Genomic DNA, 14,002 nt, shown 5'->3' on the forward strand with positions numbered 1-14,002 from the left:
TTTCTCCCTAGAAGATGGGTCCATTAGAGAAATTAATCTGCGTATAGATTATACTGTAAATTCCAACAATTCCTCTCTTTCCCTTTTATTAAAGAGAAGCATCTTTCTGAGCTCTACGAGTCACAACCAACATTCTCTGCGATTTAATTTACTTCATGTGTGGCAAAGGGCCTTCCAGTCTAAACTTCTGTAATAGCAAACATAATTTGCAATAAATGGAAAGTCCACTTCCAGCTGCTGAGCGAATGGAATCGGTGCGTTGCGCTATGAGGAATGAGCATGGCGCTTAGATTCGATTACAGGGCTCCCACGTGTGGATTTACTGAGCTTACAGACAAACCCCCTTTAAACCCCAGTGAGTACCACACATAAAAATGAAGGATCAGAGGGAGGGAAGGAGGGAGTTCCAGTTTGCTCAGTGGCTGAACATTTTCCTTGAAACTCATTTCATTCCATTTTCAACTGTAATCCTTTTGTTCGTTTGTATCTTTACTAGAAAACTACTCCCAAGAAGGGGTCCATGATAGAAGTTTATAAAAGTATGCATGCATGGCATGGAAAAAGTGGAAGGAGAAAGGGGTAGGGTTTCCCCCCTTCTCTCATAAGACATTAGAACTCGTGGACATCCAGTGAAACTAAATGTTGAAAGAACCAAGACAGGCAAAAGTAAACCCTTTTTCACACAACACATAGTTAAACTATGGAACTCCCTGCCACAAGACGCAGTGGTGGCTACCAACTTGGATGGCTTAGAAAGGGGATTAGACAAATTCATGGAGGAGAGGACTATCAGGGGCTACTAACCTTGATGGCAATGCTCTGCCTCCACCGTCAGAGGCAGTAATGCCTCTGAATACCAGTTTCTGGAAGCCACAGGATGGGGAGAGTGATCTTATGCTTGAATCCTGCTTGCAGGCTTCCCATCATAGGTATCTGAGTGGCCACTGTGTACTAGATGGGCCATTGTTCTGATCCAGCAGGCTCTTATTGTGCTCTTATGTCCAGATCATTAGGGGGCTCAGGGGAAAGACTATGTTTTTGCTGCTTGAAACAAAAAGCTAGAGAGTGCCTCCTTTGCCTCAGGTGCAAAAGCTGACCAGACTGGGAGCTGAATCTTCCTTCAACACTGCCAACATGATGGTATCCTCCACCACCACTGGAAGTCAACAAGGAAGTTTAGAGGGAGCAGGGGTTGGTCAACTGATACATAGGCACCTTTCTTCCACCATCTCTCCACCACTGCCCCCTGCCCCACCCCACCCCCAGTATCTGCCGTCTGAGGCAACTGCCTAATGATAGGACAGTCCTAAGTAACTTACCAGCATACAACTGTGTTCAAGAAAATTATTTTGGCATTAAGGAAACCACACTGTGGGTTTTCTATAATGGGTTACAAAATGGCAGAGTAGTGATGAGGATCAGGTGGGCTACACAGATGGGCTAAGCAGTTAATTCTGTCCCATTTCGGTCTCAATCCTAACAAGAAAACGAGCCTTTGGTGTCATTGGCCCAGTATGGTGTAATGCTCAGCGAACAGAGGATTCAGAAAGCTCCTTCTGTGCCGACTTTTAAATACTTGCTGAAAACCTTTCTATTCTATCAGGCTGCATTCAGGCAATTGATAATACAGCTTTCCACAATAGTTTCCTAATTCCAGATTTTAACTTTTTTATATGGTTTTTTTTGGCATGGTTTTATATAAAATTGTTGTGAACCACTCTGATATCATGTTCTATGAATTAGTGGTGCATGTGTGTTGCATTTGTGTTACGCAGGATGCCCCCTTCATCCAATCACAATAGAAACCCAGTATGTTTGTTTGTTTTCCTGCTTGGGTCAACAACTGGAAATGAAACGCAACATTTGCACACATGCAAGCAAATACACACAGATCTAAAAGCAATCTATAAATATACCTGAAGTGTCTCCTGGGATCTTGGGCGGAGGGGCACCAACCTCTTTTCTGTTCCCATCAGAAGTGGCAGGTGGTACCATTGTGCTAATCACACCGGGGTTGTTCTTGGGTGTGCCAATCCCAGGGCCAGGTCCTTCTGGCTGAACCGTCGTGGAAGCTGCAGTTGTGGTGGTGATCGTGGTGGTGGTGGTGGTGGAGATGGTGGTGGTCTTGTGTCGCAAAACAGAGATGGTGGTGGCACTGCCATAAATTCCCGAGAAGCTCTCCAGGGTTTCCAAAGGGCTTGTGGACCCCCAGACAATCACCTCGGTCTCTGGAGTGGGCTTGCCAATCGCCCGGAGGTACCTTTTCCTCCTCCTCAAGTAAGTCTGGTATGCTGTACTCCCGTCTGCCAGAGAAGGGTCTGATCTGGCGGGCACAAAGTGCTCGGGGTGCCCATTTTCCCAGAGGAGGTCCGTGGCTTTGTGTAGACGTTTGGAATGATACGTACTGGCCAGCTGTCCATTAGACCGTTCCAAATAGGGGAAAGCATGGTTCCCCGGAAGCCCATAACTCCTGGCCTGCTGCCCGGATCTAAGACTCCACAAAGGACTATGCCAGAATCCATGTCGGTCACGGTGACCCGGTCTTTGCAAGGGCCTATGACCATGGCCCAAAGATTCACAAGAGGTGAAATCCATGGCAAGTCGGAACATGGCTATTAAAATCCAAGCATGGCTTCGTACAGGATAACCTGACCTGCAAATAGACACAGAGCTGTGTTAGAAAGAAGCCAACAAACAGAAAAGTCAACAGAGTTCATTCAAGGGGACTGTTGCAGGATGACACACTGAAACTCTCCAGACTGTTGCTCATGGATCTGGCAGTTCTGCTTGTCTCTGAAACCTTATCTCACATGAGTGGCTAACAAATCAGAGAGTGGGCTAGCTCTGAAATTTCTTCCCTGGCACACAAACCTTTGGGTGGTGAAGATTTGTTGGATTTCAACACAGGTTGCCCTTTAAATGTGACATTTTACATGGTTGAGTCAGCAAGAGTGGAGTCCAAGCAGGACTGGACCATACTGTTATCCCAAATGTGCAAATTGGCTCAACGTTTTGGGTTAATGAGCACTTTTGTTTCCAGAGCTGGAACACCTCCTCAGACACCTTAAAGGTCTCCCTACCCACATTTGCCAAAATGTTTTCCCAAAATATATCTAGTTGATGCCCACAATATTGAACAGATGACATTTCTTCATATATATATATATATATATATATATATATATATATATATATATACAGAGAGAGAGAGAGGTACCTTGGGTTACAAACGCTTCAGATTACAAACACTTCGGGTTACAAACTCCGCTAACCCGTAAGTAGTACCTAAGGTTAAGAACTTTACCTCAGGATGAGAACAGAAATCATGCAGCAGCAGTGCGGCGGCAGCAGGAGGCCCCATTAGCTAAAATGGTACCTTAGGTTAAGAACGGTAAGAACGGTTTCGGGTTAAGAACAGACTTCTGGAACGAAGTCAGAGGGCAGCCTCTGATGAAGGATTTGTAGTGCTTCATCACAGTCTTGGGAGTTGCATGGCCAAGGTATGGCGGGGGAGCAAAGGAGAAGTCAGGATATAAAATTGGGTTTTAAACAACAGCCAAGGTTTGATTAGAGCAGTGATGGAGGTACACAGAGCAGCTGTGATGGGATATGGAGGAGTGCCTGAAGGAGTTTTGAGGGATTTGAGATTTGGGTGTAAAGAGAGAGGTGGGGGTTGGCAAGGGGGTTGGTGGGCTGGTGGCGGGTAGGCAAGGTTGGCAAGCACTATGAGAAGGGGTGGTAGCCCCTAATGAATTCCATATTTGCTATTTGACAGTTGACATGCAGTAGCATTGATGGATGACATGCACAAGTATTTTGCAGTTTTCAAATGCCACATTCAGAATTGGATATTTGGGCAAAAATTGAATATCGGTGAATCTAACCCGGCTTCCCATTACCCTGGAAGCCACAGGAGTTGACAGTGCTCTTTGTCCTCAGGCCCTGCTTGTAGACTTCCCACAGGCATCTGGTTGGCCACTGTGAGAACAGGATACTGGACTAGATGGTCCTCCTTTGGCCTAATCCAGCAAGGGCTCTTCTTTTCTTCTGAAAAACACTGGACTATGGGAAGGGAAGGCAGGGAAAGTCACTTTGCCATCGCCACCCACAACCAGCCTTGCTTTGTGGGCCCACAGCATTTACTGCTGAGAGATATACTGCCCTTCAATGCAGAGGTTCGATTTACATCTAATAGCCATCAATCCCTTCCATTGTTCCTCTCAGCAATAACCAGGTTGACTCACTGCCCAGGATTGCAATTTAGCAGCCCTGAGATAAGCCCTTGTATTTTTCCTTCCATCCAGCACATCCAGTAGGCTATAAAACTTACTTTTTTAATGAAATGAAATAGAGATGGAAGAGAGAAGGGAGAGAATGGCTGCATTATGTCTTGCTGACTGGGCATGATGCACAATCAGATCTGGCATGATCACGCAAACTGTTCAGAATGGCTCTGGGACCTCAAGGGCCTGACACAGCTCTGTGAGACTGCAAAATCCTATCCTGGAAACTCAGCCAGTCTTGGCCACATCTGCTGGGCAGTGAAAGGTCAACAAGATCCAACTAGTCTCTCTGTAGAAGTATGAACATGAGAATGCAAGAAGAAGCAACCCATCCACTCCAGCATCCTATTCTCTCAGTGGCCAACCAGTTGCCCCAATGGGAAGCCCAGAAGCAGGATGTGAGCACAACTGCATTTCCCCCAGCTGTGATTCTCATGCTAGTGGTCTATAGGAAAGGGACTGAACCTAGAACTGCCAGTATCATAATACTGTTATACAATTCTATGGTGCAGCCACAGTTGGAATACTGTGTGCAGTTCTTGTTGGCTTACCTCAAAAAAGGATATTACAGTGGTACCTCGGGTTACAAACACTTCAGGTTACAGAATCCGCTAACCCAGAAGTAGTACCTCGAGTTAAACACTTTACCTCAGGATGAGAACAGAAATTGCGTGGCAGCGGGAGGCCCCATTAGCTAAAGTGGTATCTTAAGTTAAGAATGGTTTCAGGTTAAGAACGGACCTCCAGAACAAATTAAGTTCGTAACCAGAGGTACCGCTGTATAGAGTTGGAAAAGGTTCAGAAAAAGGCAACCCAAAATTATCAAGGGGGTGGAGTGAATCCCCTATGAGGAAAAGTTCAGGACTTTTTAGTTTAGAAAAAAGGTGTGTAAGAGGTCACATGATAGAGGTTTATAAAATGATACATGGCATCAAGAAAGTGGATAGAGAAATATTTTTCCTATTTTCGCCCTCTGTCGTAACATTAGAACTTGTGGACATCCTGTGCAACTTAATGTTGGGAGATTCAGAACATGTCAGAGGACCCAAACCCCCCACAGTAGGTTGCTAGGAATGGATGAGACAAGGAAAGTTCTTACCAGTGCTTTTTATTCAGTATTCAGAGAGAGGCTTAGAAATGCAGCCTCTTGGAGTAATGGTGTTGCTCCGAGTGAAACCCCACCCCCTCCATCTCTCTCACTTCCTCATGAGTCATCACTACCAGTGCTGGAAAGGGCCTTTTGCCTTTGAGCTCTTTGCTCTCCTACTTTCAAGGCCCGCTGTGTTCTGGGAGAGAAGGGGGGTCTGGAATGCTTTCTAAAGACACTGAGTCTAGCAGCTGTCTCTCCCCTGGTGCTGCTTCTTCCTCCTCTCCCATTATTTCCCAGTCACCTCCCTCAACTGCCCCTCAGCTGTAACCTCCCTCAAACCCCTTTGTAATTCTGAACTGTCTCCTTCTTCTCAGGAAGGGTCAGATTGGGGAGGCGGTCTCCACTATTCCTCCTCTGCCCAGTCCCTGACAGGACAGATAAAAAGAAAAAGAAGAAAAAGAAAGTATTTCTTAACATGACACATAGTTTGTGGGGATGTTCAGGAATGCAGGAGAGGATATATTGTCTGATTATATCCTTTTCCAACTTGTGTTAACAAGTTCTACAATTTAGCAGAGTAACATCCCCCCTTCTTAAACTTGCAGCGGATGCGTTTGCTCAGGCTCGCTAAAGCCTCTATAATAACTGTTCTGGTATTTTCCCCTTATTCCTTCATAAAAGATAAAACACGGCACAGTCTTCTACAAATGTATAAAAAATGGTTTACTCACGCATTCTGTTCACAATCGGATCCCAGAAGGCAAACTTAGCTTAGAAAAGTAACATATACTTGGAAACTATTCCATAAGAGAACAGTCCCTTTGTCCTCTCTTGGCTGGAAGCAGATGTTGCTTCTCCGATGCTTGTGGAGAAAGAGAGAGGTAGCTGCCCTGCCCTGTGTGTTTGTTGTTACCTGCACAGGTGAGGCCACACCCACCTCTAGTCACATGCAGAGGAAGTCTGTCCCAGCCCAGAAGGAAACAGGAAGTTTACCTGATGGCTGGACAAACATTCCTCCCCATGTGTAAACATGTTCACTCTAGGAATATTGTACTTGACTGCTCTTGTGTTTCACATCCCACATAGTTAAGCTAGGGAACTCAATCCCCCAGGAGGCAGTGGTGGCCACCAACTTGCATGGATTTAAAAGAGGCTTGGAGAAATTCATGGAGGAGAAGTCTATCAATGGCTACCAGTTACAGTGGATATGCTCTTTATTCAGAGTTACAGGCAGTGATGCTTCTGAATACCAGCTGTTGGAAATGAGTTATATACCAGCTGTGGGGAAGGGAGAAAAACTTTCCTTTATCCACTTTCCCTATGTCTTGCATAGTTTTATTAACTTCTATCATGTTGCCCCAAAAAGAGCACTTTGCTGGGGCACCCACCCAACATTCACCCAGTCCTGCAACTGAATCCTATTTGGTTCAGTGATGGCAGGGAACACTTCAAGGTGATAACAATCTCAAGCCAGAAATTCTGGCACACTCTGCAGAGGAGGGAACTATTGGCTCTTCAGCACCACCACTGATGATAGCCAACGGGCAGTATTGCAGCTACTGTCCTTACGTGTGCTAGGAAGAATGCTTTTTTTAGAGGCGGAGATGGTTCATTTGGTTAAATGGTATTGATAGAGGTGTCAGGGGTTGCTTTGGAACCCCCCCCCCCACACACACACACACATCTCCAAATGGGCCCAATGAGTCCCCTCACTGCCTTTGCCACCCCTTTTATGGTGTCTGGGAAACAATAATTGAAAGACAAAAGAGGGAATCATTCTCCTCTGCTGCAGATCTGCAAGGAAAAACCCAGGCATCGCTGCGGGTAAGTCGAGTGCAAGTTTCCAGAGAGAGCATTAAAGCAAGGCTCTTCCTTAATAAAAATGCCCAGCCTTGCTGTCATTTATAATGGCCCGTCAGACTCAGACTTGAGCCCCAGCTAACACTGTTAATGTGATTTGAAATTTCTCCTTGCAGGAGAGGAAGACAGCCAGGGCACAGGGTTGCCTGACAGGGCATCCATCTCCAGGCTCACAATCACCACAGCCGCAAGTCTATAACTTCATTCTCTCAACCCTCATGGTGTTTTAACCTCTGTGTCTGCAGACTGGGCAGTCTGTATCCTGTCCACACTACATAAGCAATTCCTTTTACAACTGAGCAGCAACTTACATTTTGGTCTGGGTTTATGGGCTAGCTGGGGAGGCTCTAAGACTTTGTTCGGTCCACAGTTTTACATGGAACAACCCCAATCACACCTCCTGGACTAATACACATATCGGAATGCAGAGATCCCTTCTATTTATTGCACTCCTCCAAATTTTGAAATACAGCTTTCAGCTCAAACAAGGGACCAAAATGCCTATAAAAATGCACATTTTGCATTAAAATGCATGCTTGTAAATGAAATTCATAATAACTATGTTTAGTCTAGCTTTCCCCTCCTATATACAATCTTGTACGCCATTTTACCTAACGCAGTATGCAAAATGTTTTTGCAAAGCAACTTCTTCTACGCTGCTCTTTGGTATGTTATTTTCCCCAACAGATGCATTTTTAGGCAAACTTTACCCTAGTATGTGCATTTTTGTACCCATTACTTGACTGGAGAACTACATTGCAAAATTCAGAGGAGTGTGAATTTTTGAAGGATGTCTGCATTTCAGCTCATGCACTGTGTTAGTTAAGTGTAAATTAGGTAGGTTTATCTTTAAAGGTGAAATGAATCAAATTTATTCCCCATCCCTAATTTAAAGGCAAAATATGACCTTTTAAAAAAAGTGATTTGTTATTTTTTTGCTGCGGTTTGCTTGCTTAATAATAATAATATATTTATACCCCGCTCATCCGGCTGTGCTTCCCCAGCCACTCTTGGCAGCTCCCAACAGAATATTAATAATAAAAAAGTGACAACATCTAACATTAAAAACAAGGGTATTCACCAATTGATGCTGAAAGAGGATGGAATGAATATATGAATAAAAGCAAGCGAAACTGACGCGGAAACAGAATAACCTGATCCATCCACCAACCCCTACATGTACTTTATCCTGCCTCTGCTATAGTGAGCAAATCTGAGGGGGGAAATCGCAGACGATTTGGAATGGGGAAACTGTGTGTGTGGGAGGGTCCAGCTGTCTCCCCTGATGGTTGCAGCAGTTACTGCCCTTGTCGAAATCAGCTCCCACTCAAAAGATGCTTTTAGCTCTTTTTAGAAACTGCAGGGGATGATCCAGTCCTGCAACCTTTGATGTCAGGTAACGTTTGGTCCTAATTAAGAGGCCTCAGCTAAGGTCAATCACCAGGTGCTGGAGTTCCAGGAATGGGAAGAGTAGTGGGTGCGGTCAGTCTGTGTGGACAATGGTAGGGCCAGACACAGGTTCATAGTGACAAAAATAGGAGAGGAGAGGACAACTCTCCAGAGCAGCAATCCAGAGCAAAGGAGTAGGCACTTAGACAATGTTGTCACTAGGGCTGTGCAGCAGATCCAGCTGAATCCCAGATCCTGAACCAAATTGGGTCGACTCAGGATTCAGCCAGTTTGCACCAGGTCAGGTCAGGTCAGGTCCATGCAAGATCCAAGGCTGTCAAAAGAGTGGGGAGGTCTGGCAGAGAGGAGAGGAGAACAGAGAAAAGGAAGGAAGCCTACATACATTTCTTTTCCCCATGACCCTGAATGCATGTTTAATGGGAGTTTGCAAACCCTCATCTAAAATTAACAGGTAGCATTGGGCTCTGTTCATTCATGTTCATCTTCATCCCACACACAAACATTGCAGATCATATCCAGTGCTAATCCTTCTCTGAGTAAACCCTTTGGAATTAATGGGCATTACTAGCCTCAGGCCATTCATTTCCATGGGTCTACTCTGAGCACAACTAACAGTCAATGCAACCCTATCAATGTGACTGCACGGCTGCATTAAAATTCTTGTCGAGAAGCATTTGCTGGTGCATGGGCAAAGCACCACAGACAAGGAATCTTGATGTAGTTATGCATGCAGTTGAATCGCAATGCAAGAGCAATTCATTGGGGCCATTGATAGTGTAGAAGGTAAAGAATGCACTGCAGGCTGCAGGAGTGGTTTTTTGTAAGGGAGGGGGCAAATTGCCCTAAAGAGCGCCCTCCTATGGGCTCACCTCTTCCTCATTCCTGACCCTTCATTCACTCTTTCCTACATATGCCCTGCCTGCTTGCTCAGAGGCAAGGAAGGAGCTGATCTGCTTCCTTACTCCAGTCCCGGCTCATTTGCATATACAACAGAGGCAGCAAGGAGGTCCAGCAGTGGGGCCAGAGGAGAGGAGGAGTTGGTAGTGGTCTCATTAATGGTGGGTACAATGACCAGTGCCCATCAATGTTGAACCCTTGATGCCAGACCTGGAGAATGACAGAAATGTGCAAACCACCCACCCACAATGTTCTATACAAAATCCAGACATTTAAACAACAGAGACCCAAACCAATGGATTCAAACGGCAAGAAAGGAGATTCTGACAAATATTGAGAAGAACTTTCTGAGGGTAAAAGCTGTTTGACAGTGGGATGGGCTACTTCAGAAGGTGGCGGACTCTCATTCATTGGAAGTTTGTAAGCAGAGTTTGGAGGGCCACTGTCAGTTGTGATTCCTGTATTGCAGAGGGTTGGACTAGATGATCCTTTGGGCTTCCTTCCAAGCCTACAATTCTACGATTCTATGTTTCTTTGAAGGCATCAGAGAGTGCCAAATGCACCCGTTTTCAAAAACAAATTCCAAGGAGAAATTTGAGTGAGGAAAATTCCGGAAGCCTCTGCCTTGCTCTGATGCTTCCCTCGTAAGTGCATGAACTAAGGCTCACTCTCTATTTGTGAGGGTCCGTTGGATATCGGTGGCCATCTCAGTCAAGGGGAAAGGACATCCTTTCCTTGAGGTGGCTGGTGAAATCAGCTCATTGGGAACTAAAGATTTCCTATCGCTGTCTCCAAATAGTTTAGTGGTGTGTTGCCTAGACAACCAGAAAACTCCCACACACAGCTATTTTATTCGGGAAGACATCCTGTCAACACACACCATCTTTCTCTCTCTTGTGTGTTCACACACACACACACGGGTTTGTGTGTCACATGAGATCCTCTGCAACAGATAACTGTGGGGGCTTCAATCCTTCTCAACCCAAATTCTGCCTTACCAGGAAATAGGGAGGCTTTGGGCAATTTGCTTGGCTAGGTCCATGCTTGAGATTCATTCTCCCCTGCCTGACAAGGGGACCATAAACTGTGATGTTAATGGAGATGAGTGAGCAACCTTGATATGGTGTTTTGAAGGAGGAAACTCATTTCTACTTCATGTCAGTAGAATTGCTTTGGACAACCTGGAAAGGCTATAATAAGCTGGCCACTGGCCATACCTTATACCACTGGTGATGGTCTAGAGTAAGGATGGAAGGGTGTGCTTCTCCTCAAACTGGAAAGGATCTACCATTTGTGAGAGTTCCAAGTAAACCCTGCAAGGCCCATCCAGAAGAACCTAAGAAAAGCATGATGGGTCAGGCCAATGGTCCATCTAGTCCAGCATCCTGTGTCCAATTCTGGGTGCCATAATTTAAGAAGGATGTTGGCAAGCTGGAACGTGTGCAAAGGAGGGTGACCAGGATGGTCAAGGTTCTGCAAACCAACCATGAGGAATGGTTGGGTATGTTTAGCCTAGAAAAGAGGAGACTAAGAGCATATATGATAGCCATCTTCAAATACCTGAATGGCTTTCACATGGGAGGAAGCTTGTTTTCTCCTGCTGCGGATGGTAGGGCCCAAACCAGTGGTTTCAAATTACAAGAAACACTAAACATCAGGAGGAACTTTCCAATGTGAAGAGCTGTTCAGCAGTGGAATGTTCTCCCTTGTAGGTGGTGGAGTCTCATTCACTGGATGTTTTTAAGCAGAAGTTGAAGGGCCATCTGTCATGGAGGCTTTAGTGAGATTCCTGCATTGCTGGAGGTTGAACTAGATGACTAGAGATTCCAGCTCTACAGTTCTATGATTCTATACTTTCTTTTACCTGTCCTTAATCTCCAAACGTTCAGCTTCATTGTATCACCCTTAGTTCTAGCATGATAAGAGAGAGAGAAAAGCTGTTCAAAGCCCAATTTCTCCATCCCAGGCATCATTTTACAAACCTCCGTCATGTCACCTCTTTCTCGCCTTTTTTTGTAAACTAAAAAGTCCTGAAAGTTGCAACTTTCCCCCATAGGGGTTTTCTTCAATCCCCTTGATCATTTTGGGTTGTACCTTTTCTGAACCTTTTCCAACTCTACAACATCCTTTTTTTTTAAGCAAGGCAACAAGAACTGCACACAGCATTCCAAATGTGGCTGTACCATAGAATTGTATAATGCTATTATGATATTGGCAGACTTATTTTCAATTCCTTTCCTAATGATCCCTAGCATGGAATTTGCCCTTTGCACAGTTGCCGCACGCTGGGTTCGCATCTCCACGGAGCTATCCACTATGTCCCCAGGGTCTCATGTATACAAAGAGTGGACTCAGTTTTCCAGCTAGGAATGCTGGGAGTTGCAGTCCAGCAACATCTGGAGGGTGCAGGTCCACCACCCACAATATACAGTCAGCAGTTTGAAAGGCGCAAGACACATAAAGCAATGAACAGGAACAGCAATTTTTAAAAATCCTCATCAGCCAAATGCTTTTCTTTCTTTATTGCTGATGCTTTCTTCTGTTAAGTGAGCATTAATCTCCCTTGCTTCATTTCATCCTTACATGAACCTAGTAAACGAGGTGAGGCCAAAAGAGGCAAGTCTACCATCACTGTGAGTTCTGCCTGCTATAACCCATCCATTCCAAGTCCCCAGTAGGAGGCAATAATTGCTGCAATCAAGTCATAAGGACTAGAAACTTTAAAAGGAAAAATTGAAGCTGAACTCTATTACATGATGAATTCCAGATGAATGCTAGGGATGGACAAATATGTCAATTTTTCCCCCTCATCCCCACCCCCTAGTCTTTCAGCTTGCCCCATTTCCACTTCAGTTTATATTACGACCCCAGCTTGCCATCTAGCCACAGACTTAATATTCTCCCCCTACTTAACATTATGTATTTTTAGAAGAACAGCCTAATTGAATATAAAGGAATATTTATTTAAAAGAAAAGAAAAAGAAAGAATATTATATATATAAAAGTTAAGCCATGCTAAAAGAACTCAGACCTCCTCTCTTCTGCATTTCTAGCATCTTGTACGATGCAGAGAGGGAGAGAAAAGATTTTCACCCTTGGCTGCTAAACAAGAAAATAGGTATTTTCCATGTAACAAATTAGGACGGGCAATCAGGCAAACTTATTCGGGCAAAAGAGCTTTCTGGCAATTGCTGTAATCAGCAGGATTCAGGCGGGCTTATTGTGAGGTTAGCTTTACTTAGAGTGCTTTGCATTTTTCTCATTTGAAAATGAACATGGTCCCTCCTTTTAGAAGAGGGAGGACACCCCCTCACACAAAAAAAAGGAGAGCACACAGAGAGAGGCATCCCAATCACCCATTTTTAAAAGACTCAGTTGTTCTCTCTGTTTCATCTTTCTGATCCCAGCTCAAGGATGCTTTGAGTGGAGCTGTTGTGTCAGAAATGGATCTCCCTGCCATTAAGTCGTTTTTTTTTTCCTCTTCAAGAGTGGCTTTAGAGGGTCATCAAAAAGTTTGCCTGAACCAAAACAATTTATTTCATTTTGTGCTCAGATTTGTCTACATCAAAGAAAACATACAGAGATTCCCCCCTCTCCCCAAACAGAAATAGTTAGCAGCTTATGGGCGGTATTTTGCTTCTTGCCAACATTTAGGCTCCTTTTCCTTCCTCCTGTGTCTTTATTGTCCTTGCCTTCATATTCCTTCTTTGCTCTTCATGCTATTGGCTGTGGTGAATGGTGAGATTTTGGCTGGTGATGTTTCTATGCTTCATTTGGCATGATGACATTATGGCTGTTTGTCGCTGGCAAAGCGTTGCCATCCAGATGTAGTTGAACTACAGCTCTCATTGTTGACCATTGAACTACAGCTCTCATTTGACCATTGGCCGTGCTGGCTGGGACCAGTAGGAGTTGTGGCCCAGTAACATCTGGAAGGGAACACATCAGCTACTCCTGGCCAACACTATCCGGGAGCATGCCCCTGAGAGTCAGAGAGGAGGGCTTCCTAGTCCTACCTGGAGATGTTTGGGGTGGTTCATGAAGGTTCCAAAAAGGGCCAACAAAATTATCAAGGAGATGGAGCAACTCCCCTATGAAGAAAGGTTGTGGCATTGGGGACTTTAGAGAAAAGGCAAGTAAGAGGCAGTAGGATAGGAGTTTATAAAATGACACCTGGCATAGAGAAAGTGGATAGAAAAAAAGCTTTTCTCCCTCTTTCCTAACAGTAGAACAAGGGGACATCCAATGAAGCTGAATGTTGGAAGATTCAGGACGGATAAAACCAAGTCCTTCTTTGTGCAGTGCATAGTTAAACGGTGGAACTCGCTGCCACAGGAGGCAGTAATAGCCTCCATCTTGGATGGCTTTGAAAGAGATTGGAGAAATTCATGGAGGATAAGACTGTCAATGGCTACCAGCCATGATGACTATGTTCTACCTCCGTGGAGGCAACAATGCTTGT

At 44.8% G+C, this 14,002-nt stretch overlaps 1 protein-coding gene across 5 annotated transcripts in view; it reads right to left on the bottom strand.

Annotated features, from left to right (window-relative positions):
• AJAP1 (adherens junctions associated protein 1) overlaps positions 1 to 14,002 on the bottom strand; it is a 119,842-nt gene that overhangs the window by 70,958 nt on the left and 34,882 nt on the right. For all 5 annotated transcript variants that reach the window (XR_014551655.1, XR_014551656.1, XM_083628853.1 and 2 more), the window contains exon 2: positions 1,917 to 2,653. Coding sequence is in view for 3 of the 5 variants with exons in the window: in XM_083628853.1 (XP_083484979.1) it covers positions 1,917 to 2,653 (737 nt within the window). In the remaining 2 variants the exon portion in view is untranslated. The remainder of the gene's footprint in view (positions 1 to 1,916; positions 2,654 to 14,002) is intronic.

This window comes from Podarcis filfolensis (assembly GCF_964270895.1).
Source record: "Podarcis filfolensis genome assembly, chromosome: 8".
Classification (NCBI taxonomy): domain Eukaryota; kingdom Metazoa; phylum Chordata; class Lepidosauria; order Squamata; family Lacertidae; genus Podarcis; species Podarcis filfolensis.